This window comes from Montipora capricornis, chromosome 7, assembly GCF_036669925.1.
Source record: "Montipora capricornis isolate CH-2021 chromosome 7, ASM3666992v2, whole genome shotgun sequence".
NCBI classification, from domain to species: domain Eukaryota; kingdom Metazoa; phylum Cnidaria; class Anthozoa; order Scleractinia; family Acroporidae; genus Montipora; species Montipora capricornis.
This window is the reverse complement of record NC_090889.1, coordinates 25,274,273-25,300,750: the sequence shown is the minus strand read 5'-3', so window position 1 is coordinate 25,300,750 and position 26,478 is coordinate 25,274,273. Positions and strand designations below refer to the sequence as shown.

The 26,478-nt window shown below is 40.3% G+C and overlaps 1 protein-coding gene across 1 annotated transcript in view; it reads left to right on the top strand.

Moving 5' to 3' along the window:
* Nucleotides 1–26,478, top strand: part of LOC138056612 (VWFA and cache domain-containing protein 1-like) — a 36,165-nt gene that overhangs the window by 7,101 nt on the left and 2,586 nt on the right. Inside the window, exons 2-14 of the mRNA XM_068902452.1 lie at nucleotides 9,829–10,416; nucleotides 11,166–11,310; nucleotides 13,156–13,469; nucleotides 14,913–15,054; nucleotides 16,090–16,366; nucleotides 17,117–17,313; nucleotides 18,224–18,304; nucleotides 18,521–18,839; nucleotides 20,728–20,931; nucleotides 21,433–21,776; nucleotides 23,529–23,679; nucleotides 23,998–24,251; nucleotides 25,149–25,312. Of these exons, the coding sequence (XP_068758553.1) occupies nucleotides 9,829–10,416; nucleotides 11,166–11,310; nucleotides 13,156–13,469; nucleotides 14,913–15,054; nucleotides 16,090–16,366; nucleotides 17,117–17,313; nucleotides 18,224–18,304; nucleotides 18,521–18,839; nucleotides 20,728–20,931; nucleotides 21,433–21,776; nucleotides 23,529–23,679; nucleotides 23,998–24,251; nucleotides 25,149–25,312 (3,180 nt within the window). The remainder of the gene's footprint in view (nucleotides 1–9,828; nucleotides 10,417–11,165; nucleotides 11,311–13,155; nucleotides 13,470–14,912; nucleotides 15,055–16,089; nucleotides 16,367–17,116; nucleotides 17,314–18,223; nucleotides 18,305–18,520; nucleotides 18,840–20,727; nucleotides 20,932–21,432; nucleotides 21,777–23,528; nucleotides 23,680–23,997; nucleotides 24,252–25,148; nucleotides 25,313–26,478) is intronic.

The window sequence follows — 26,478 nt, the reverse complement described above, 5'->3', positions numbered from 1 at the left end:
ACGCCGAGCGGTTCGTACGAACGTTCAAACAAGCTCTGCGGGCAGCAGCAACCGAAAGGAATCCACTCTCCTGGAAACTGGCGAACTTCTTACTAGCCTATAGAACAACACCACGTGCAACAACAGGGGAGACGCCAGCCATGCTACTCATGGGAAGGAATATTCGGACAAGACTTGATGCACTAAAGCCCAACATACGGAAGAGAGTAGAGGATAAGCAGCAAGACCTGGAGTTGAGTCTAAGCAATATGCACAGACGCAAGCTGGATGTAGGTCAAGAAGTTGTTGCCCGAGACTATCGTGGCGGAAACAAGTGGATGCCTGGGGTCATAACAGCTCAGAGGGGACCCTTAACATATGAAGTTAGAATTGCACCCAACACAGTTTGGCGGAGCCACATTGATCAACTCAAGGGGTCTGCCCTGCCCCTAAGATCTGACCAAGGGGGCGAACAACAACAACAACAGAGCTCAGCTGTGTTCACAGCTATCCCACAAACAGCAAGCAATATTGGAAGAGAAGTTCTGCAGTTCCCGACACCTGACAACATTGAGGGTTCAAGTGCAGAGGAACACCCCTGTCAGTACCGCAAGGGACCAGGCGACTGTTGCCCTTAGCAGCACGGGGACACCGGCTAGACGTTATCCTGCTCGGTTACGGAAACCACCTGAAAGACTGAACTTACAACTGACTTTGCTTGTTTGTTGAACCCGCTCGTCTGTAATTGGGGGGAGGGATGCTATGTCACAACAGTTATTCAGCGGTGTTACCATTTCACATGCGCACGCATGCCATGTGCTTTTTCAGCAGTGTTTGAGAGATCGCCATGTTTAATAAAACTATTTGACTGTTGCGTTAGAGAACGAGTCCATCCTCTGTCGTGAGACACAACACATACCACTGGAAAACACAACTAATGCAGTAGCTAGAAATTCACATCAAAAAGGCTGTGCTGCTTTCCTTATTATCCAAAATGGCAGTTTTAAGATGTTGTTTACTGGGAACCACATTACAAGATAAATTTCCCTGACATCTTGCTCTATGATTAACTTTTACATGGCCAGCGGCCTACGTCTAATTTCTTTAGAAAATCAGAAATAAAAACATATTTTGCTGGAGTAACATTTCTGATAAATTGCTCTTCCATTTTCAATGATACTATCAACTGTTTGAGAGGTGCAATAGTTACAAGACTTTTGAGGTGGAAAAACAAATAGAATAAAATGACACAGCAGAACATTCTTTGCAAGAACAAAGATAAACATTTAAGTGCTCCTAGGGTCTTAAATTTTTGGTTTCGAACATATAATGAATGAACAATGCTTCCACTGTTGCTAAATACATTTAAATAATGTTAACACATTTTAATCTCATAAGCAACAGATGTTTGTGCACATATATTCTGAAAAGGTTGCACCAAATTCATTAATGAATCTATTTCAATTGAAGTACATGTTGCAAATGGGTCCCATACCTAATAAATCTCTGCCATGAGAGTAAAAAATTTTACACTTCCCATTAGGCAGACAGTATATTGCTACTGTGTAAAGTTCAAGTGTTAACATATATGCATGATAATTATCCATGAGCAAACTGGAATCAAAGGCAGCTAACATTGATATAACATAAGGAAAGTCTGAAATTATAGGAAGTGCACTATTTAGCAAACCACTATAACTATCACTGTATGTCAACAGAAACCCATAAGGGTTGAAACGTGTAACACACGTTCACAGCTTCCGAATATTCAGTGCGAACTGATTGGTTGAATGTTTCAGTGCTAAGTACCATATTTGGAAACTTCTCGCTCTCGTTGTTCCAAATATGGTACTTAGAAAATTGATATTCACAAGCTTGTTTCCCAGCACACAATGGGCCGTTACACGTTTCAACCCTTATGGGTTCTGATGTCAACTGATAATTAATGTAGCTTACGTTATAACCATAACAGGCAAATCTGTCAAAATAGGAGTCCCTGTTTGCATGATTGTGACAAAGCTGAATACATATTATTCCCAATGTTTATAATTTGAACCAAGTCAGCTGAAGAGGTTATTGGATTTCTAAAATTTTAAACAAGTGCCGACAGAGACATTGCCACAGGTTGTGTGCCTGCATTTGCCGTACCAAATACTTCAACATTACCTTGACTGTATGGTGGGGCAATAGTTTTAGTTGGATCAACAATTCCTGGACCTCTCCTGGACCTGGGTTGTTTGTACGTCATTTGCGAGTTGAATTAACTCAGGAATGTATAAAAAGCGATACAAATAGATCTTTGTAAAGCCACAGATGATTAATTTGTTACATTTCATAAATGTGAACCAAACTTTTCAATACTGGCAAATAAATGACCTCTAAGTAAAACAAAAGTAAGACAGAAAACCAGAATTTCCCCTTAAAGCATCCTATAAATTCCTTTGCAGAGCAAATAAACCGAATGCATATCAACGACTAGTCTGTGCACAGGTGACCAAGGCTCACTGTGTGTGCCACATAGATAAATATAGAGAGCATATGAGGCGAAGTTTAGGTCTGGAAATCTGCAAGAAAATGGAAATAAAAATCGATAAAACTTACCATGTGGTGAGCTGTTGTTGTCTTTAATACGTATACGAAGTTTTGGGAAAAATGGTCCCCGTTCACCTTCCTTCATAGTATGGTGACAAGGTAGGAGATGGAAGCCAGCGTAGGGACTCCGATCGACCCAAAACAAGCACGATTTTTTTCGTGAAAATCGAATCCAGTCGCTAAATAAACACGCCAGGCTCGTGGAACATGAATTTCTCTAAGCCATGAATCCACTGAAGCGTCTCCAGGTAGCAACGCGAAGCCACCAGACTCCGTAAAACTTAAAGTTAACCTGCTAAAATGGCGGCCAGAAAGCGTTGTCCTCGCAAAGTGTCCAATTCAAAATGGCACTGAACTCTGGACGCCTGGTGACGAGTATAATAAGTTCTGGAGGGAGGGGAGTCCCAAATTGCTAAAAACAAAACTCAATGAGCAATCTGGGACTCCCCTCCCTCCAGGGGGACATATATTCTCCTCGTCACCAGGCGTCCCGAGTTCAGTGCCATTTCCAATTGGACACTTCGCGAGGACAACGCTTTCTGGCCGCCATTTTACCAGGTAGCAGGTTAACTTACAAGTTTTACGGCGTCTGGTGGCTTCGCGTTGCTACCTGGAGATGATTCAGTGGATTCATGGCTTAGAGAAATTCATGTTCCATGAGCCTGGCGTGTTTATTTAGCGACTGGATTCGATTTTCAAGAAAAAAATCGTGCTTGTTTTGGGTCGATCGGAGTCCCTACGCGTACGCTGGCTTCCGTCTCCTACCTTGTCACTATACTATGAAGGAAGGTGAACGGGGACCATTTTTCCCGAAACTTCGTATACGTATTAAAGACAACAACAGCTCACCACATGGTAAGTTTCATCGATTTTTATTCCCATTTTCTTGCAGATGTCCAGACCTCAACTTATGTTCTCTATATCTACCTATGTGGCACACACAGTGAGCCTGGGTTACCTGCGGTCTGCGTTGTTGAAAGAATTCCCCATTTTGACTTCGTCGCATGCCCATACTAACAACAGCAGTAGTTCTAAGAACAGTTCAGATTGCTAAAAGTCGGATAAGTTTTTCTCAGGTATTCTCAGTTTCGCTCAAAGCTGCTCTAAGGTTCTCAAAGATCACTAGCAGCTGAGATGACCGGCATGTTGATGGAGATCAGTTTCAATGACCTTATATGTCGATCGCCGCTCTCGTGCAAAGTGTTTATTTGTAAAACAAATTAGAAAAAAAATATATAATTTTGTCTTTAATGTCAACAACTTACCTTTGGCTAAACAATCGAAAAAGATTTATTCTAACAGCTCGATCCGTTCAACCCGGGCCGTACGACCGCGACTACAATCACAAAGTTTGAACAGTCATGATGCGATGATTCGGGCGCGACCATGCACATCCAAGAGAAAATGACACATCTTAAGGGCTAGACTTTCAAAAGTCCTTCGTCTCGTGTAGATTCACGTCCGAAAAATCACGCTTCGCTCGCCAAAACATTTTCTCCCGGGATTCTCGTGAGGTGGAATTGCGGCAAGTCTACTTAAGGGCTTGAAACATATATGCATGAGAGGGATGGCTGATTTCTTCAAACACGCACCGTTTATTTTGTCATGCAAAATGGACTGATATTCCAAGCATACATACATTTTAACAAGAACAAAAGCAAGATGACACACGCTAACACCAACCCGGTGTGGCCAACACAGCACGCATGCGCACAACCATTTCACCCGGTCAATTAGCAACCATGGACAGCTGTTTCGGCCTTTTGGGCCTCATCAGCATGGCGTAGCTAACATGCCAGGCGGGTGTGTTCACATGCCATACATGTGGTAAGCTGGGTTGAGAACAGCAAAACTGTTCTCCCACGGCGAGTGTGTGGGAAGGTGGATCACATTAAGAGATCGGTGTGTCACGTAAACTAAAAACAACAACAATAGCATGTGATCCACCTTCCCACACGCTTGCCGTGGAAGAACAGTTTTGCTGTTCCCAACCCATGTCCATGGCTGCTAATTGACCGGGTGAAATGGTTGTGCGCCTGCGTGATGTGTCGGCCACACCGGTGTTTTCGTGTGTCACCTTGCTTTCATTGTTGTTATACATTTTAAGACTCTACTACTTCTTTTCAAGTCTTTTTATTTATTTTTCTAACTCAACAATACATTTTTCAGCAGCTACTAATTGTTTTGAATAATCCCCTACCCCACGCCCCACCTAAAGTTACAGTCATGTATGTAAATGTATGCACGCATAAATTTCCATGCACTAATGTGACACGGAAAACAAGAAACGGAGGGTATTTTATACCTAATGCGCTTACTGCGCATGAGTAATTATCAAATGATCATGAGATTTACACAATCGAAGAAATTAATGAGTTGTCTCGTACTGTCAAACCTCAATACTCTGCTATTCATATAAATACAAGAAGCTTGAAACAACATTTTGATCAAATGTGTAATCTTTTGGATTCGATTTCATGTAAGTTTGATTTTATCGCTTGTTCCGAGACATGGTTTACTTCTGAAACTGATAATACCTGTTTTCAAATTCCAGGTTACACTTTAGTTAATGAAAATCGCACCTTTTCGACAGGTGGTGGTGTCGCTTTATATGTTAGTTTAGGCTATTCATTCTCAATAAGAAATGACCTGAAAATAGACTCAATTGAAAACTTGTGGATAGAAACTAATGACATGATTGCAGGGATCGCGCAGATGGAGGGACTTTAGGTGGGACCCACAGCAACTCGAGCATTTAGTTACTAAAATGCAAAAACAAAAACTCGGAGTCTTTTTAAACATTGTTTGTAGAAAAAGACGCTACATAAAATGAAAATCCTTACCGGTTCCCGTCAAATTTTGAGAGTTTCGATGAAGCTGTTTTGTCGGTTAACTGAAAGTAAACATGAGTTCATGAAGAAAATTTAGAGGCAAGGAGTCAGTTTGTACTCTGTAGGCATGAAACCTAACTTTTTCCTCCTTTTTCATACCGGAAAATGGTTTTGGATGCTTTAAATTTTTCCGCAAACGGCAAACGCGAAAATCCCTACTTTCACGTAGAAACGGCAAGCGGCATCCCGCAAATGTAGAAAATGGCGGGAAAATCATGGTCACGTGGTCACTTTTGGCGTCGCGTGTCACGTTAACGTTATGCTAAATCTCTTATTGTCTAATTTTAGTACTGCTTCTGCTAGATTTTGTAAGAACAAAACGTAGCAGCAGTGCGTTCCGCGCACGATTTAGCGTTTAGCACGTGCAATCCCTCGTGCGGGTACTTGGTTGCGGGCAATCAAGAGAGTTGTGGTCATTAAGCCCAATCTGATTGGCCATTATCTGGCGGGACCTGTATTCTAAATTTGGATAATACCGTAAACTGATTGGCCAAGGCCAAATGAGAGAGATTCGACACTTTTGTGTTATGGACTTCTTACTCTGTTGATGCAAATTAAGGAAAGTTCATTGGCACATATTTTACATTCGACAAATCATTTCAATAACATATTAAAATTATATATTTTCCGGTGACGTTCTCAGACAGCTGGCAAATTATCAGTAGGCAGTTGCCCGGGTGGGGGGGTGTACTTGGGTCAATTTACAATACAATACAATACAACTTTATTTCACTACGCTAGCCACACACAACAAAAGCTGGTTTCCAGGTGGGGCGTAGGTAAACACGTTACAATAAAGTATATATATATATATATATATATATATATATTTAAAATAGAAGTATATTACATAGAATCAGTGTGATCCAATAGAAAGCATGAAGGGCGAGGACGCAAGTTTGCGTTTGAAATCAGAAAGCGATTTTGCGGTCTTTGCCTCATAGGGAAGATTATTCCAGAGCATTGCACCACTATACTTAAAGCTGCGCTTCAAAAAATTTGTGTATGGCCTTGGAAGTGCTAGATCAGTCTCGATATTCCTAAGATTGTAATTTATGTTAGTATCATTTAGCTTTACAAAGGAGTTACTCAGTTGGGGGGCAGATAGATCATTGAGGATTTTATACATAAGGGTAGCCTTTGTATGGAAGCGCCTGGTTTCAAGGGATTTCCATTTCAGGTTATTCAACACATCTGTGGACCTAACATCATATGAAGAGCCTGTAATAACCCTTCCCGCACGATTTTGAATTTTTTGTAATTTATTTTTTAGTTGCTTACCACATGTATCCCACAGGGGTGAGCAGTAATCAAAATAAGGTTGAATGAGTGATCTGTATAAAGTTACGAGGGTGCAGAGGGGGACAAAAGGCTTAATTCTTCTCAAAGCACCTATGCCAGCACATGCCTTTTTACATATATACTCAATATGAGTTTCAAATGTAAGCTTTTCATCTAGTAGAACTCCCAAACATTTGTTAGAGGTTACGCGTGAAACCAAATTATTATCAATGGAGATTGCATTAGGTAAATCTCTAGATTTAGTGTTCAAATTATATGTTGACCCAATAACCATTAACTTAGTTTTGAGAGGATGGAATTGGAGCTTATTAACAGTGAGCCAGTCGCTTATATTTTTTAAATCAGAATTTATATTATTGGCAAGTGCGCCAATATCAAAACTAGAGGTAAAGATTTGAGTATCGTCTGCATATAAACAGGGGGTAGTGAATTTTAAACAATTTGGTAAATCATTTATGTAGATAAGGAAAAGGAGAGGGCCAAGAATAGAGCCTTGGGGAACTCCGCAGAGTAAGTTACTTTGAGAAGATAAGCAACCATTTACTAAACATTGTTGTTGTCGGGCAGTAAGATAAGACTTGAACCACATCAATTCTCTATCAGCGACTCCATAAAACTTAACTTTCTCTAGTAAAATCGAATGATCAACTGAGTCAAAGGCCTTACGAATATCAAGAAAAACTACACCTGTCAATTTTCCCTTATCCATATTATCAGACCAATCATCGCACATTTGAATCAACGCCGAGACAGTCGAGTGGAGAGGGCGGAAGCCAGACTGGAATTTAGAGAGAACAGAATTAACTTTCAAATAGTGATAAAGCTGTTGAAAAACTTCTTTCTCGAAAACTTTACTTATTATTGGCAGGATTGAAATGGGTCTATAATTTCCCATATCACGACGGTCATTGCCTTTATAGACCGGGCGCACACGCGCATTTTTCCAGTCATCAATAAAAATTCCAGAGGAAAGTGACAAATTAAATATAAAAGTCAAAGATGGAGCAATTATACTAGACGCGATTTTAAGGACCTTAGCAGGAATCTTATCAAGGCCAGTGCTTTTCGACACCTTTAAGTTTTTTAGCGTAAGCGCGACATTTTCCACTGGTATATTAGAGAATCGAAAGGCTGGAAGACTATTCTGAATGTTGCTGAGATATATGTTAACGCTATTGGAGGACCTTTTCGTTGATTCAGCGGCCAAAGTTGGTCCTATGTTTACAAAGAAATCATTAAATGACTCGGAAATATCTTTATCGTCAGAAACAATTTTATCGTTAACAAGAATATCATTGACAGGGGAAGATTTTTTACCTTTGCCTGTAAGTGAATTTATTAATTTCCAGCCCGCCTTAGGGTCAGTGGCCTTGGACGCATCGATTTTCAGGCGAAAGTAGTCAGATTTCGCTTTACGCATCATAGAATTTACCTTATTCCTGGCAGATTGATAAAGTGTCCAGTTGTTGTGCGAGCCGTATTTAATAGCATGTTTTTTATGGTAATCTCGTTCCTTCATCATTTTCTTTATGTCAAACGTGAGCCATGGTACTGATGATTGTCTCACACGCATATGTCTGATAGGGGCATGGTGATCTAAAATTGCATTAAAATCAGACTTCCATGCTTGCCAAGCTAAGTTAGGGTCTTCAAAACATTCAACATTTTGCCACGGGGCCATATTAAGGTCATTAATAAAGTCCACTTCGACAAAATGTTTGAAATTTCGAACCTCTTTAATAATGGGTCTAGTTTTGGGTACAGCAAACTTTCGTACCGCATAAATTAGACTGTGATCTGAAATCCCTAGGTGAATAACTCCAGAGGTTGCTATATTGTCGACCATATTTGTAAGAATTAAATCAATAGTAGTGGCCGAGGATTTAGTAACTCTGGTGGGCTCTTTGATTAGTTGCTCAAACTGATAAACTGAGGATATGAACTGCAGGGTTCGAGTATGTACATCAAGGGGTGTTTTGGCATAGTCAGAGTTAATATCCCCCATGAGAATCAGTTGCTTATGTTCGATATCACAACGCTGGACAAATTTTTCATATTCGTCAAAAACCTGCATCTCCGCGCTCGGTGGTCTATACCAAGTGCTGACTAGAAATGACCTGCTGTGAGGAAGATTTATCTCTACACAGATCATTTCCAAAGTGTCGGGCACAAGGTCAATTCTGTTTGTGTACGACAGATTTTCCCTGATATAGAGAGCAACACCACCACCTGACCGGCTACGGTCCTTGCGGATTATAGTATAGCCAGGAATATATACTTCAGTATCAGAAATAGTGCCATCAAGCTTAGATTCGTTAATGGCTAGCACTTCCAAAGGAGAATTGATAAAAATATAGCGAATTTCATCAATGTGTTTACATAGACTATTAACATTAATACAGGCAAGTTTAAACCCTCTACAGGATGTGATGCATTGCAGTGGGGAGTAAACATCATTACCTTCTACTGAATCACACTGATCTGTCGTTGGTTCCGCTGGGTATGTGCCGCTGGCCTCCCTCTCAGAACCCCCACCCCAGTTAATTTTATGACCAATTATAAAGCCCGTCCTAGTCACTTTTGGGTAAATGTAATTTTAGCGACCCCAACTTAGTCACTTTCTGTTTATGCATAAACCATACATAAAGCCTTTTAACTGTAATTTCAAAACGAAATGTAATGTAACTTGTAAAAATTAAAATCAACAGCGCCTACGCGAATCTTTCCATTTTTAAATCCCACTATAGCCAGAATTTCTTGCCCCCCAAAATGCCGACAATTTGCGACCCCATTCTAGTAACTCTGTCGGGAACTCTGTTGAAAATGCAACCCCATTATTCACCTCATTAGAGTCATTCCCCCCCACCGGACTCCTTCCAACTGGAGAAAGACGTATTGGTACGGCTATAAGTTTGCGCAGGAGCTCTATATAAAAATGTGGGGGTTGACAGCAAGGACGTCCTCACATTGCATGTGTATGGGGAGGTGCCTTACTTAGAAGCAGGTCTAGTTGTCTAGTTATTTAATTAATATGTTTTGTTTGTGTGTTTTTTTTTTATGTTAGGTGTATTTTAACGGTCTTCAATACCACAAGAAAACTCTTAACGGAGAGGACATTACAACTCAAACATCCATTAAGCTTGCTGATAAGTTCAAATCGAGATTTAAAGTCGCAAGGAGGTTAAAAGAAGCGGTAGAAGCCTCTTACAAGAGGGCGGGGAACGCCAAACCTGCCAAGGAATGCTGCAAAGCTGATAAATCCAAGCTAAAATACAATGCCAATTTCCGATTCAAAGTCGATCTCGAAAACATGTGTTTGAAAATTTCTGGAACTGCTTCACCAAATCCTGTCTTCTTAGACGAAGGTGTCTTCAGCGAAATGAAGCTAATATCAAAAGCTTATCCTTTCATCAAATGGCAATACTTTGGATCTGAAGAAGGCGTGATGACCAACTTTCCTGTCTACGATGACAAAGAGGAGTGTACAAAATATGATCCTCGATACAGACCTTTTTACGTGGAAACTGCAACCCCTGAAGCCAAAGACGTGGTGTTGCTTATAGATACCAGCGCGTCTATGACCGGCCCGAAAATGTATATTGCAAAAGAAGCTGCAAACGCAGTGCTGGACACAATGAATCCAAAAGATCAGGTGATTTGTCAATCAACGATGAATTATCAAATAAAAATCAATCCATCGATCGATCGATCAATCTAGTATTACATCGATCCGTTTTTCCTGTATAACTGTTTGAAAACTGTTCATTTCATTTGACCTTTGAAAAAAAGGTATTTTTGTCAAATTAAATATCTGATGGAATAAAATTTAGGCTTCTTCTTCTTCTTTTGCATCGCTTACCCTTCTCTCCCGTCCCTCCGCTCCCGTATTGGTGTTGGGGACATCTGGTTCCACAAGAGCATTGCATTAATTTTTAAAATAATTAGGAAAGCACGCGTACTTTTATTGGTCAATAGCTGTGTCTAGATGAGAGCATGTAAACATGGCTGTGACATCACACGAATTTGGTCGGTTATGTGTTGTCAGACGAGCGTTTTGATTTCGCTGGTAGAAAATATGAACGTGTATCAAGAAAATCTGTTTCAATAAAGAAGTACTGAAAAAAAAACAGCATTTTCCTTTATTTGTCGAATTATTTTTGAGAAATATTTTATAAAAGTAACAGCAGACTTTTTTCCGTGTTTTTTTTCCATGTAAACACGGAAAAAGTCCTCTATTGCTTAATTGCTGTTACTTTCAATCAACCAGTACTGCAGTAAGTCAGCGAGCCAATCAGAGCCAATCTTAGTCAAACAAGGAATCAATCAATCAATCAATCAATCAATCAATCAATCAACGTGGCTAATGCTTTACTGATGTGTGTCATGGTTTCTATTTGCAAGGTTGGAATTGTGTCATTCAGTTCTGATGTATCAACACCTGGTGCCAATGGCGGGCAAAGTACATGTTACGGTCATCGGCTTGCACTAGCAATACCAGCCAACATCAGATGCTTAAAATACTACGTCAATGGACTCAGTCCCCATGGTAAGAAGAGCAGTATTTTTCTACTTGAACAGTTTACGGCGTATTTTTTTTTTGCTGTATTCCGCCACAGAGAAGGCCATTCCACAGCCAAACGACTCTCTTGTTTCCGTAATCATTTTTACATGTTTGACTTTCCAAGCAGCATTAGCAAAATTTATGAATTGTTAAAAATTGAAAACAAGTCAAGGATAAGGGAAATCAGATCATTGTATTTTTAAGTTTTTCCTGTTCTTTCTCTTTTACCCTCGTATCAAAAGGGCATGCAATGTCTACCAACGCACATTCTCTCAGTCTTTTGTGCAGAATTACGATGTCAGGTCGAGAATGTTCCACTACCTTATTTGTTTGAAGTGTACAGTCTCATAAAATTTTCACATCTTCACTTTCCAGCACCTGCTCTACTTTATGGTCATACCACTTTTCAGAGGAGGGAAAGTTGAACATTCTACATTTACATACCTGCCAACTCTCCCGGTTTTCCCGGGAGTCTCCAAGTTTTTCATCAAATCTCCCGGTCTCCTGGTTAGAGCACCAAATCTCCCGGGAAATACCTACCTTTTTCAACATTTGTTCATTAATTTCGTTATCTTCGAGATGTCAAAAAGGAAAATAAAACAAGAAGTGGATTCTAGTTCTCTCATTTGAGCTGTTCTGGTTCGGAAAACGTAAAAAGGAGCAATCAAATTGATATAGGCTATATTTAACAAGTACCGTAATTGGTCAGAAATCAGCCAATCAAATTGCACAATACGTGGTAGAAAGTTGGCGCGGTTATGGGAACAATAGCAATTGCTGTTCTAACCGAGAAACGTCGGGAAAATTCGGAAGGGCTTCGGGTGATTTTCGGAGAGTATTCAGATATTGTCGAACATGACATTCTTACAATGCAAAGATTTTTAGATGTCTCCAGATTTTTGTACTCTGGGGGTTGGCAGGTATGGCATTGCTCCCAGCTAGTGTACTACTACTTTGTCGCTTCTTGTCCAGTTCTTTTTTTCCTTCCTTTTGGGCATTCAGGTACTACTTTATGGGATACTCTTTCTTCTCCTTGTCCTCACATTCTGCATTTTTCATCAGTCTACGGCTGCCTTGTCTATAACCCTCTTAATGTTGTTTGTCCTTAATGGCTATGAAACCTTTAGTCTCTCTCTTCAAACCGCTACTCTGCCGCCATTTCCAGCTTTTACCTCCCCTGATGTTTTAATTTCTGTCACCACAAAGAACTTACCGTGTAAGTTATTGCTACGATACGAATGCTCCCTTTGCTGATATCCGTTTTCTCCTTTTCATCACCCAAGATGTTCTAATGCTGAATCAACTTTTCTTCGCTTTGATGGATCTGTAGTTCTTAAGGTTAGCAATCTCCATATTTACTCAATCCTCGACACTTACCAGCCCTCTTCCTCCTTTACGTGTATTTAACAATTAGACGCTTTTCGCTACTCGAGGACTATTACTAATAGTCCTCCAGTAGCGTAGCCAATTAAAATGCAGGATTTGCATTAGTCCACTAGTTGAGTGATACTAATCACGTATAGTCTATCCCCGTCACCTTGGGGATGAAATGCCCTTTAAATCGTTAACAACTTCCTAGTCTTTCTATCTTAGCTCCTAAGGTAATCCTTAGTCTATTTGACTACACCTGCTCCATACCGAATTATATTCACTGCTCTTGAGTTAATAGCGGTTATTTAATTACACCATTCAACTTAGACTTAAGTACCCTTTATTATTACTATTCTTATTATTATTATTATTATTATTATTATTATTATTATTATTATTATTACAAATCAACCACGATAATAATCAAGTAAACATATCTTTGTGTTCTTGTTTCTTTAGGAACTACACGTTACCGTCCAGCTGTCAAAAAAGCGTTTAATCTTCTGAAAGCATCCATCACTGATGACGCTGGCAAACAAAGGAAACGAGTTATATTATTTTTAACGGATGGAGCACCTTCCGAGGACGAGAAACTAAAACCTTTATTCCAAACCATCAGAGACATGAATTTTCAACTCAATAATTCAGTAGTAATTCTTACCTTTGGGTTTGGTAGCATTGATCAGAAAACACGAGAAATTCTTCAAGATATCGCCAAGCAAAACACTGCTAGGTATAACGTGTCATCAGATTCCTCTGTTGGGGACATAACGGTAAATTTTTGAATACATGATAGTTAGAACTTTTACAAACCTTTCATGTGGGTATCTTTGTAATGGAGCGTGCGTGATTGCGTTGGCTTAAGAATCCGCGCCGCATTTTTATCCAAATCCAAGCAAAAGTGTCATTGATGATATTGTGATTTACCCGCAGCAAGCACCAGCTACATGTATTTGGTTTGTCACTTGATTGATGAAGATGCGCCTGATGTATGCCAAAGCTATTTCGCTGGTTTTACTGCGTTAATTGTAAACTACTCAAGAAAACAGGTCGTCTACAGGACACTTAGAAGTTTCCAATTTCCTTTTAAAGGCCAATACACCAAATGAATTACTAGAGCAAAACAATCAGATTTAAAGTTCACAATCCTCAATTGAATGGAAGTAAAAGCACAGCTGAACAACGAGCTTCTTCAAACGTCCTCTTTCGACACTCCCTCAAAACCAGGCTAGGGAATAACACATATCACGTAATAGTCTTGCACGTTCTCGACATAAAACGAAGTGAACAAAACAAAAAGAGCAACCGTGACACTCGATATCATCAACCCGGTGCGGCTAATACATCACGCATGCGCACAACCATTTCGCCTGGACAATTGGCAGCCATGCACAGCTTTTGCTGCGCCTCATCAGCATGGCGTAGCTGACATACCAGAGGGACGTTTTGGGCGCCTCTTTTACCCTTTGACCCTTTGACCCTTTGACCCGGCCCATGCCGTCTAACGCCAGACGATTTTACTCGTCAATGAAGAACTCTTGTGAGTCAATAGGTTAACTGGTAGCTCCACATACAAGAAATGTGGTAAGCTGGATTGGGAACAGCAAAACTGTTCTCCCACGGTAAGCGTGTGGGAAGGTGGATCACATTAAGAGAGAGTGCCTAAAACACCCGCCTGGTATGTTAGCTACGCCATGCAGATGAGGTCCAGCAAGGCCGAAACCGCTGTCCATGGCATTCTCGTCACCAGAGCCTCGGATTTTATGTCTGCGCATAACCCTAGGCTCTGGGAAACTCTATGCAGGAAAACAGGCGCCGTAGGGTTCTTATAGCCAAAAATTGCCTATTTGAACCTTACGGTGCCTGCTCAATGCTCGTGCTAACATGAATGCGCCAATCAGAGAAGCTTTTCATTGTTCTTGACGAAAACCAATGTTATGATACTTCGTATCAGGGTTCCCCCAGAGCTCTGATGCGAAAAAGAGAAGAGCTCTGGGGTCGAGATTGCTGTCCATGGCTGTCAATTGACCGGTTAAAATGGTTGTGTGCATGCGTGATGTGTTGGCCACACCCGGTTAGTGTTAGCGTGTGTCACCGTGATTTTTTGGTTTTTTTGTTTTGTATTTTCTTTTTCACATAAAAAGAAGGCATTCTGACCTTTTTAAAAATCTTAATTAACTTTTGTACGTTTTGACTGTGTCACGTTGTGTCCTTAGCCTGGAAAGTTCACACACGTGCAGGATTTATCAACTCTCAGAAGTGAAATGGCCACATATTATACCGCTGACCTCTTTGGATCCGTGAAACAGCTTCATCAACCTGTGGTCTCTGTCCCATACGTTGACGCTTTTGGCACAGGTACAGAACTATATGTGTAGGAATCGTGTGAACGCGAGTGAATAGGCCATTTTCGAATTCTGGCCTATTTCGTGATTTATGTGCACGAATGATCAGTGTTCTTAAAGTTCTCAAAACTGTAAGAGCCGTAGTTGAGTGCAATTTGAGAACTTTCAAAACATAACTAGTAACGATCAATGACGAGATGCACGACAAAGTTCACATGATTTTGTTATTTATTATATGCTCAAAAAAAATTACTCCATCACTGTTTCTATACTAACTTCTGTATTGCACTGTTTTACCTATTTATGCATTCGTCATTGACTAATCAGAAACGCGATATTATGTTAAGTACATAAATAAACGAAGCGTTTGAATATTCTTGATCTTGTATGTGATCTTTAAACTCCAGTTCAACATTTTTTAACTAAATTGTAGTAGCAAGGACCAACATAACAAAAAAGAAGCATCGGATGATCGATCCTGCAATCTCGACCCCAGAGCTCTTCTCTTGACCGAGGGAGAGAAGAGCTCTGGGGAACCCTGAAACAAAGTGTCTTCTCATTGGTTTTCGTGAAGAACAATCAAAAGCGTCTCTAATTGGTGCATTCACGTTAGCACGAGGATTGAGCAGGCGCCGTAAGGTTCAAATGGCCAATTTTTGGCTGTAAGAACCCTACGGCGCATGTTCTGCTACGCAGACTTTCCCAGAGCCTTGAGTCGACCGGAGGCTCTGGTGACGAGAATGGTCGATCCTGGTGAAGGATCTAATAAGCGTATAACTATTTTAGCAAACGAGAAGTGAAAAGCTGATCAAACAGTGATCAAGGATTATCTGTCGTATTTAACAACGTTTCGAAAGGCATTGCCTTTTTTCATCAGGGTCACAGTGTTACAAGTAATGGTGTTTTTCTAATGGGAAGTTACAATTTGAACGAAAAAATTGGTTGCAATGTGATACAGCAAAAATGTGACACCGTTAATTAAAATGAAAATTTGATCAGCCTTTCACTTCTCCTTTGCCAATGTTTTTTTCCTTCTCTCTGTTTTTAGGACTTCTGATATCGATTACTCTTCCCTGTTATCACAACGGTAACTTTATCGGAGTTACTGGCACTGATATCAACATCGAAGACCTGACATCAGATATCTCCCTGTTTCAAAATCAAGGGCACGGTGCTTATGCGTTTATGACGAATAGACTTGGAAGAACAGTCGTTCATCCTTTGTTACCAGCTCCCTCCGGTGCATATGAAGACCCGGTTTATTTGGACATACGAGCGTTGGAACCTGAACCAGAATTCAATGACGTATTTAACGCCATTACCATGTATGATTTTGATTTTTTGTTCTTTTTGTTTAATGAGACCGGCCATTATGGTTTCTCAATCAATTGGTTACCAAGAGAGGAATTCTGAATTTTCCAAAGACACGATTAGCAGTTGCTGTTGAGAAATGTCCACTGCAAAAAGACCTTAAATTTAACCATGAAAAACAAAACAAAAAAACCAAAAATTGCAATAATTTGTAATAGCAAAATATTTGAAATTTCGAGCGCGATTACTCCCTGAATTGTAAGAAACGAAGTCCTATCGGTATCAATTAACTGTATATATGACAAAATATGTGGAGATGACGGTGATAAAATTTTTATAGCTTAATCTGCTCAACTTATTTTTTTTAAATAGCTCTGGAAAAAGATAAATGATTCAAGTACGCACAACTAGGGCGCGCTTGATGACGTGTACAACAACTGTCCAATCACAAGGTGAAACCAAGGTTGTGATTGGTTGGTTTAAACTACAACTTTGAGTGTGATTGGCTTATCGAACTGTCCGATAACCAATCGATCATTTTATGATTATTCTTGAAAATGTTTTAACGGAATACGCATTAGTATGTGAAGTGATCACTTCCGCTGTCATCAACTGAGAAGCCAGGTCTCTACGCAACACGTTTCTTCCTTTGGGATTAAGCTCAAGGCTTGGTGGTGAAATTAGCTGATCAGACGTCATCACGCATAAGGGCTGTTAAAACTAGGCAAAAAACCCTTGTCAATTCTCCATTTCTTCCTTTATAGTAATAGAAAAGAATCCAAAACCCTTTTGTCTACGAGATGTCTACCAAGAGGGAGCGCACCGCAAGAAGGAGTGACAGTACGAAATGTGAACTCAACGTACTATTGGACCCAGTTAGAAGAAACTGAATTTACACTTGGAGTTGTTGTCCCAGTTTCACAGGCTAAAGATGAGCTGACCCCTCTCCAGTTGCCCAAAGGTAATGACCTTAAAGTGCACCTAAAGTCACCAAAAACAAACATGTTTTACCATTCTTACCTCACAATTTCGTTTTTTATATGCCGGGCAAGACGTGCAAAGTTATCAAAACTAGACCCACGACCGTGATGTGAGAGGCATGGGCCTATTCTCGATTTTACGTCACAAACTACTTTGCAATGCAAAATTCCTTTGAAAACAGGAATGCAAAACAGTTTGTGACGTAAAAACGGTTTCAACGTCGTTGTTCAACAAAGTGGAACGGATTTTGAAGCAAATATCGAAGCCATTGCTCGGGCCTTTACACACGACCAAGAGAAAATGAGGGGACCGAAAAGGAGGCTCAGGGCGTTGGCCGGGATATGTCAAGTTCGCGAAAGTTATTTTTAGACGAGCGGAAGTCTGTCTTCCGAGACGTCCGCATGCAGACGTCAAGTCCACTTCGTCCGCCATGACATGAAATATTTGCTTTTCTTTCAAACACCAGACCGAGGTTGGCCTGCATGCGAACGTCTCGGAAGACAGACCCGCTAAAACAATGTCTTTCGCTCGTTTAAAAATAACTTTTGTGGACATGACATATCCCAAGGGCTGGACCGGGAGCCTCCCTCTCTGTCCCCTCATTTTCTCTTGACACGACTCAAAGTTGGCAATCTCCAGAGCCCGCTATTCTTTAGGACAGCACCTGAACACTTGCAATAACGACCTTTGACCAGTTTTCGAAATACGTTCAGTTTATGTCAATTTTTGCAACCACTACCGTACCACTACGACTGCGCAAGTGAGCTAAAAATTGTTGTTCCTTTGGCTGACCAAGAGGATCGTGGCCACAAGAAACGGTAGTACTTCCATGGTGGACTTAAAACTTCTCTAATTTTGTGGTGTTCTATCTTATGCTCTCATTTCACCAGGGTACAAGTTCAAATATCACCGAATCGATCTGGATCCGCCACAAAGATCATGCTCCCATTTTGGATTATTGGCTACTAAAAGTAAGTATATCCTGTGACAACTAGGTCGTGGGGGAAATAGGGTGGTAATGCTCGTTAGGGCTTTCTGACAATGCATGATAACTGGTGGAAGAGTAACCCCTAATGCTTCTTTGTCTTGGCCAGATTTTGAAGCTCCAGGAAGTTTCACAACATTGGTCTGACTTCTCCCACCCTTAATGAAAACGCGAAACGTCAATATTAATGATTGCTTTGCAGACGAAACAACGGTAAAATTTGCAGCCGATGCTTACACGGATACTTATAACTACATTGGCAAGGACTTGACACCGGAAGACGTAAAGCGACTAAACGCTTACATGATGGACGACACTGGGAAAGTTCCTAATCCAGGACTGAGACCAGGAATACGTGACACTGTGATTGCCACGTGGAAAGTTGAAGATTTGTGGTTACGTGATAAAACTGAGCTCACACAATATTTGGTTTGGAGATACATTGGGACCTCAAATGGCGTTTTCCGGATATCACCAGGCACTGTGTCAGAAAAAGGTTATGATCACAGACAAAGGCCATGGTAAATAAATCATTAGTTTCATCTTTATTCAGTCCTCTACACTGTAAAATTTTTGGTTTATAAATGACTACTTTTTAAACGTAAAAGCATTTTCCTTAACTCATTGATTGGAGTCAGGGTGGCTTAGTGGTTATCTATCGGGCCTCCCACCACTGCGAGCCGGGGTTCAATTCTGGCCTTGGCCAGCATGTGGGCTGAGTTTCAGTCGATCTCAACCTGACTCGAGGGTTTTTCTCCGGGTACTCAGGTTTTCCTCCCTCATCAAAATCGACTCACAGCTAATTGACATCTAGCTGTGGTGCTGTGCTCCGACATCAAACATGGACTGTATAGCGGCAGCCAGAGGCGCCTTTGTATGCTTTCAGCCCGATGTCGTGAGCCGCGCACTTCGCAATTCAGTCTTCGACTGCAAGTAAGGGTGATTAGCACTAGCAATATTTATTTATATTTATATTGATGAGATCATTGGAAAGCTGTCAGAACTCTGGGATGACGAAGATTTTACACTTTTGATGATGTGGTGCTAATAATTATGGAGATGATGATGTTTATGGATGACGGTAATGGTGATGAAGATAATGATGATAACAGAGATCTTAAACACGCGACATTTTTGAGCCAGAGACGGAAACCGAAGTGAACATTTCGTATGCCAGGACAGTGGCCTCTCCTAGATTTTCAAACTAATCATCTCTACTAGTGAAAAGATACTTAACAATACAAATGTGGTAGTGTAAAGACAAGTTAAATAGGGAAACAACTCACTTCTAATTGCCGTCCGTGGCTAAAAAGCGCCCCTGATAAATAGGAAGTTTAAGCACGCGACGTTTTTGAACAGTAGACGGTAACCGGAAATGAACATTTCACATGCCGGGACAGTATTGTCTCCCAGATTTTAACCTAATCATCTCTAATGGAGGACAGATATTTAGCAATATAAAGGTGGTAGTTACAAGACAAGTTAAAAGGGAAAACAGCTCACTTCCAGTTGCCGTCCGCGGCCAAAAATGTCGCGTGCTGAAACTCCCCGATGGCGACGGTGTTGATAACGCTGACGATGATAAAAAGGAGAAGATGGTGGATGGGGCCACTGGCGATGGTGGTAAATTAACAGCATTAGTGGTGACGACGACAGCAATAAAGGATACCGATAAGGAAAATAACGATAATAATTATATCCTGATGTCGACAAAACCTAGAAGTCGTCACGATGGATCTCGATATTAATGGCAAATAGGAAAAGGCCTGTCTTCCTTTAATACCACTTTAATATAGAATGAAAAGATAATTACACAAAATAGAACCCTTTTTCGCGGTCTACAATTCTGTGACAATCTGCTAACATTGAAATATAAAGAAGGCTTTGACTTAAAATACTAGATTAACTTAGCTATTTTCGGGTGGGAACCGTGCTTCAACCTTTTGTAAATATTGCAATAAATGATGATGATGATGATGATGATGATGATGATGATGATGATGAAGCGACAAACATGACAGGCGGAAAATAATGGCGCGTCTGCCATAAATAGTTCGTTTTGAGTTTACAGATTTCAACATCTACATCCTCCAACTCTCGACAAAGTCCTCTCTGACTAATGACAGTTTTAGACTTACGTGTCCTCATAAACCATAAGCCTCTTAGAGACGTTACTGCGAAGTCGGCCATGTTTTGCTGAACTTTCTCCTATGCTCTTTTTAAAAGTTTGTTAGATATTTAACGTCCTACGGAGTTTGTAAAAAGGCTTTGTGAGACAGGGCATGCGTTTTATAGTCCTTCTTTATAGTTGCTACAAAATCTGATTTTGTTTGATTCGGCAGGCCAAATCTTTCCATGACATGAAAGGAAGGTTGTTAAATTAACACCATGATGTATTCTTGTTCGCAGGTATTACACCGCTTTGGCTAATACAGGTTTAGTTTCGCTTACAACACCATATTTCGACGCTTTAAGCTCTGACATTCAAGGAGCAGGGGTGGTAATAACAGCAGCTCGATCGATTTTTCTTGGCGAACCGAGCTATGCTCACCACACAAATGACGATGTGTTGGGAGTAATGGGCGCCGATTTTCCCCTGACATATTTTTACAGGTAATGACCAGAATCTAAGTGATATTAAAGTTCAACAGCGCAGATTATTAACGTTACGCAAATAGTCAGGAACTTCTTCCTGTTTGTAGAATCATTATTTTCCTGTTTGGCCCGTTGCAATGTCTCGCCTCACCATTTAAGCTTCTGAAGCAATCTTAGATCCTAGACAAATCAATGTTTTCCTAGGATTGTAGCTTTTTACAAAGAAAGAAAGTTGACTTTAGACTAGTCTGCGAGGGAGACGTTCGAAGCGAAAGATGAAGAGACACACGGTGCGAAGGAATTCGGCTGTGCGAGAACGAAGAGGGCTTTTTGTTCTTGTCCGCGTCTAGTGCCTGGCACTCCCCTACAGAGGAAAGGAGGGGGGAGAACAAAACATCCCTCATGAACAAAAAAGGAAAAGAACTGACTTGCGTTTCCCCCAAGGCGCATCATCCAGACAGGCGTCCGCGTATCATAGTATGACATCGTTCTGAATTTTCCTTTTTGGTTATTTTCCAGTCTACTGACCAAAGTGTATCCAATATGTAAAGATATAAAGACATACTTCTGTTTTGTCATGAATGACGCTGGCTTCCTGATAATGCACGAAGACTTTTTACTGTCGACAGCTTCAGCAGCAGATGTCGAATATGTGCATATTACGGAGAAAGAGAAGAACATTGCCGAGCACTTAATAAGCAGAGGATATCTGAGAAAAAGACAGTGTCGTAATTTGAAAGAAATCCAGGAACAGAGTTTTTATGAAGTTGATTTGCCAAAAGGTTTTGTGAACGAACTAAACAATGGTGATAGTTGCAGCAAGTATCAGCTGTCGAAAATCATGGGAACAAATGCATACATAGGTATGTCAATCACTTTAATGTTAAATTTCTGAAAATTTCAACAAGGCAAACACCAATGTAATGATAATTTCTCGTCATTGATCGTGCATAATAAACGAACATTGAGGACACTATTTATTACAAATTCGACCTGCCTCTTTCGTAAATCATAAATTTCATTTCAAGCCTGATTTTTTAGATATTAGTCTGTGCTTAAAAAGGGTTATGATTAGTAATGGTACTACGACTGAGTGGAGTCCAATTCGGTCTGTAATCATGCGAATGATAACAAATGAATTTGATTACAAACCGAAGTCAACGACACGAAGTCCTCTTTAGTTACCATGCAATTTATCATAAAAATTAACTTTCCGAGAAAAGAAGAAGAAGAGCAAAGTTATGAAAGAAAGGGAAAATTTGCATTAAAAGACTGAAAAAGGAGGCGTAAATTGTTTAATGCCGCCCGGAAAGAAAAAAGGAAAGAAAGAAAGAAAGAAACTAAAAAAGAAAGAAAAAAAAGAAAGAAAGAAAGAAAGAAAGAAAGAAAGAAGGAAGGAAGGAAGGAAGGAAGGAAGGAAAGAAAGAAAGAAAGAAAGAAAGCCCCAGTCTGCACACTGTTTCTATTGTGATTGAAACCAAGATTGTGATTGGTTGATTTGAACAACAACTTTGAATGTGATTGTCTTATTGAACTGTGAATTTGTGGAAAATAGAGCGGTTTTCAAATGAGTGTCGAAAAACCAAAACCAAAGTTATTACTTTGGCCAATCAAAAAGGACGGAGACAATCCGGTAAACCAATCAAAACTCGAAGAAATTAGACGTAGCCGACACAAAAGCGCGGAAAAATGTGCACGCGCAAGCAACGATTGGTTTTGGTTTCACTTATGATTGGTTGAAAAATTGGCGCGAGAACTTTGAACCAATCATTGAGTGAAGTAATTATAAACCAAAGCAATTAATTACTTTCGACACTTAATTAAAAACCACTCCGTGAGTTTTTTTAAATCAATCACAATGGAGGAATTGTAATTTTTATGATTAACTCGGAACATCTGGGGGGTGAGTAAAATGCTAAACTGACTCTCGAGAAACTCTCACTCATAGTTCTTGTACCTTTTTATGTTCTTCAAACTCCCGCATGCATCATAGCCAAATGCACTCGTGTTTAAGTATGTCCATGCTTTAGCTTGCGCATGTCAAGTAAGATGCTCGTGGTTTGAAAACAAAAGAAGCGTGACACATGGAAATTTCTCTTTTCTCATGGATTCCCGAAAATCTCCTCAAAGATAAAGTTTATCTCTAAGAAATGCTAATGATGCTGACTATATTTCATGAGCAAATAAACACAGATAAACGTAAGTCTCAGATGGGATTAATATTTTCGGATAAGGACTATAAACCGCAGGCACCCGTATCACAAATATCTTCCAAGTTCATAAATTCGCCGTAGAACCCACACGCTTTTCGAGAATAGTAGAGGATGGAGTCCCAGGTGTTGTGACTGTCTTTTGTGAGTGCATTGGGAAGGGGGAGGGGGTGGGTATAGAGGCAAGTCCACATTCGCTTTAAAGCTGCCAAAAATTCAGCCTGCCCAAACGACTAAATAAAAAACACACAAAACCTTCATGTTGTATTTGGAAGTTTAAACCACTAAGCTTTTGATGTTGAATAACTGCATCTCTTAGTGTGCCACATAGAAAGAAACCTTTCGTATTGTCTAGGCTAGTATGACTTAAACTGATCACGGTTATACTTCGACATTTCTTTGCAGGTGTGGCCGTCAGGGATTCGATGTTTTGTGTTGCAGAGTCGTGTTCCTGTTCTTCTGATCGCAAATGTTCTTATTTGTCCCCAAAGTGTGAATGCCCTTGCACCTCCCCGCTGCAATTCAATTATTGTCTCAGTCAGTTCCCCAACAGCAGGTTTGTTCAAAGTATACTATTAATTTGTGACCGGTGTGAGAGTGATTGTGATTGCGATTGTGATTATGTTCGGGGTCGAGATAAAGATCGTGTTCGGGATCGCCATACGAATCGTAATCGTGATCTTGATCCAATCGAGTTTGTAATCAAAAAGATGATAGTAATTTTCATGTTGTAACACTGGTAACATTTTGTACTGCAGTCGTAACACTTGAGCTAAAGCGTTCGAGTTCATGCACATAACTATAACAAAAAATACAACATTTCATTTATCCAGCTGTGTCATAACTTACCTACACTTGTTTTGAATGCTTTCAGCCTTCCAATCTGCCCACCTCCTGCGCCTCAAGCGTTTGTTCCAACTTATTTCGGTCCGCCTAATCGCAGTAATGAATGCGATAATCGCAAGTCAGGCTTACAAAAGTGCTTCGATCCCCACTGTAGCGCAAGAACTAGCTCAGAGACCTGTGAAGGTATTGTCAGTTGTCACTGGTGCCAGTACGACAAAGATGATGTACCTTTAAAGACGCGTTACTGTGCTAGCTCAAACGTTTGTTTCAGAGGAAAAGAAGGTACAGTAGCTTGCTCTTAGAGCGCCTTTATATGACCTTGAAAAATAACGAAAAACAGAACGTAAGCAAAAATGCAAAGCATTTAATTGGCTCATCGAACAAAAACAAACGAGCGCGAATTTTCATTGGCTTGGTGAACGCGGATACAAACGATGTCATTTCTCCATGGAACTTTCTGGAAGGTTAGGCTTTGACGTCATTTGAAATGCAGTAATGTGATTGGGCAATCGTACTGTTTACGCCATATTAGGTGTTTCCTTGGAGGGAATATGGAGAAGCTTTGTTTTAATCTTGCCAAACATTGGTTCGTGAAACAAATAGCGAACACTTTTTCAAGGACATTCGAAAGTCGCTCTATTGCGTTTAGGCCAGGCCCGGGTTGCTCCAAGTATGGTTAGCGCTGACCGGCAGCGTTAAATACCATGGAAACCTATAGGTTCTGATGCCTCTTAACCAACGTTTAGTGCTAACCAGGCTTCAAGCAATCAACTGGCCCCAGTTTGTGAAATCTTACTCCGCATGTGTTTCTGATATAGTTTAATTTGAACAACTATACCATATATGTTTAAGAGAAATAACGCTGTAGAATGACAAGCCTGGCCGAAGACACAAGTCACAAGTGTAACAGTAAATACCCTCTTACTAAATTACATATTTTGGAAAAAACGTACTAATCACAAGAGGGGAAGAGCTTTCGAGGAGGGGCTAGTGTAGACGGCAGGACAGATCTCGAAACAAATCGTCTTCCACGAAGAATGGTGAGATGAGATACCCTGGAGACGAGGATGACCTCAAACTTTGCGAAAGTCAGCAAAAGGGTTCATCGATGGCCTGCCATTACTTATAATGCAACTGCTCTCAAAGTAATACTAATGTCTTATGATTTGCATTTTTCAGTGCCTGGAGAACAGCCAAACTGTGATTATATCAATAAGAAAAACAAAGAGGAGCATCTAAAAGAAAATAATTGGTTCAAAAGAATGTCGACTGAAGCTATTGTAGCATTAGCCATTGGTTGCATTGCTGTTGGGGTTATCATCGCAATAGCAGGCTTCATCCTGGTGAGTAGACCTTACTCGGTTGCTATGAAATAACTGATATCAAACATGTCAACCCCATCTTGCCTCAGCTGAAGCGGTTAGAGTTTCTCAGAGTGCTTTTCCAACCAATGGTAGCTGTTGTCGGTCAAATCCGCTTTTACGTAGGTTAAATTGGAGATCTTCATTTTACCTAGGTTGAATATAAGCTCTTCTTAGTTAAAAGTAGCCATTAACCCCCCCCCCCCCCCTCAAAAAAAAAAGGATTGAAAACACCTATACCTTCCCTCAAGCTCTGTCTTATGCATCTCAACACATCTTCTGAATGTTTCGTAACATCTTATTGGTTTCTGTAGTCATACACTTATCCATTCAGTCTAAACAATACAACATAGTAAGGGATCAAAGAACCGTACCATGCACTAAGCGGAACTCGAACTCGGACCCTCCTGATCTTTAGTGCTCAGTGAGTCTTCACCATGCACTACACTACAACGATGAACAAGCTTAACGCAACACAGCTCTTTAGTTTCATACACTTTTTTATTACACATAACATGAGAATTTTATTCCATAAAGCTCATTTGTACAAATCTATACGCTTTATTTTCACATGTGGAAAAGGCTTATACAGCCAATCAGAATGGCGTACAGCTATTTCACATGTGGAAGTATAACCAATCAACGATAGCGTAAAGGCGTTTCCATGCCAATCACTCGTGCATCTCGTGCAAATCATACTTTGTTATTGAATTAAATTAAATTTGCATTTGGTTCTATTGTTAATGAGTTTTTGTTTCTAATTTGCGTTCAGAAAACTATTTTAATGTAAATTCTCGTCTTATGTGTAATAAACAGTTCACAACATAGAAAGTGCTTTGTACGGGGTTTTATTCACTCGTTGTTTGTGTCAAAGACCCTCACTCGCTCGTTCCTCGCTCGTTCGGGTTTTTGACACAAACAACTCGTGAATAAAACCCCGTACGCCGCACTTTGTATGACGTAAACTATATGTATAATACGTCAATTGATATCCATGCATAATAACCCAAACTAATCCTAACCTGACCCTAATTTTTCTCTAGGCTTAATTTAGGCTTCAAAAAAAGTTTCTCTGAGTGCGTATTCAACCTTGGTAAAATGAGGATCTCCAATTTAACCTCGGTAAAAATTGATTAAACCTGAGCAGG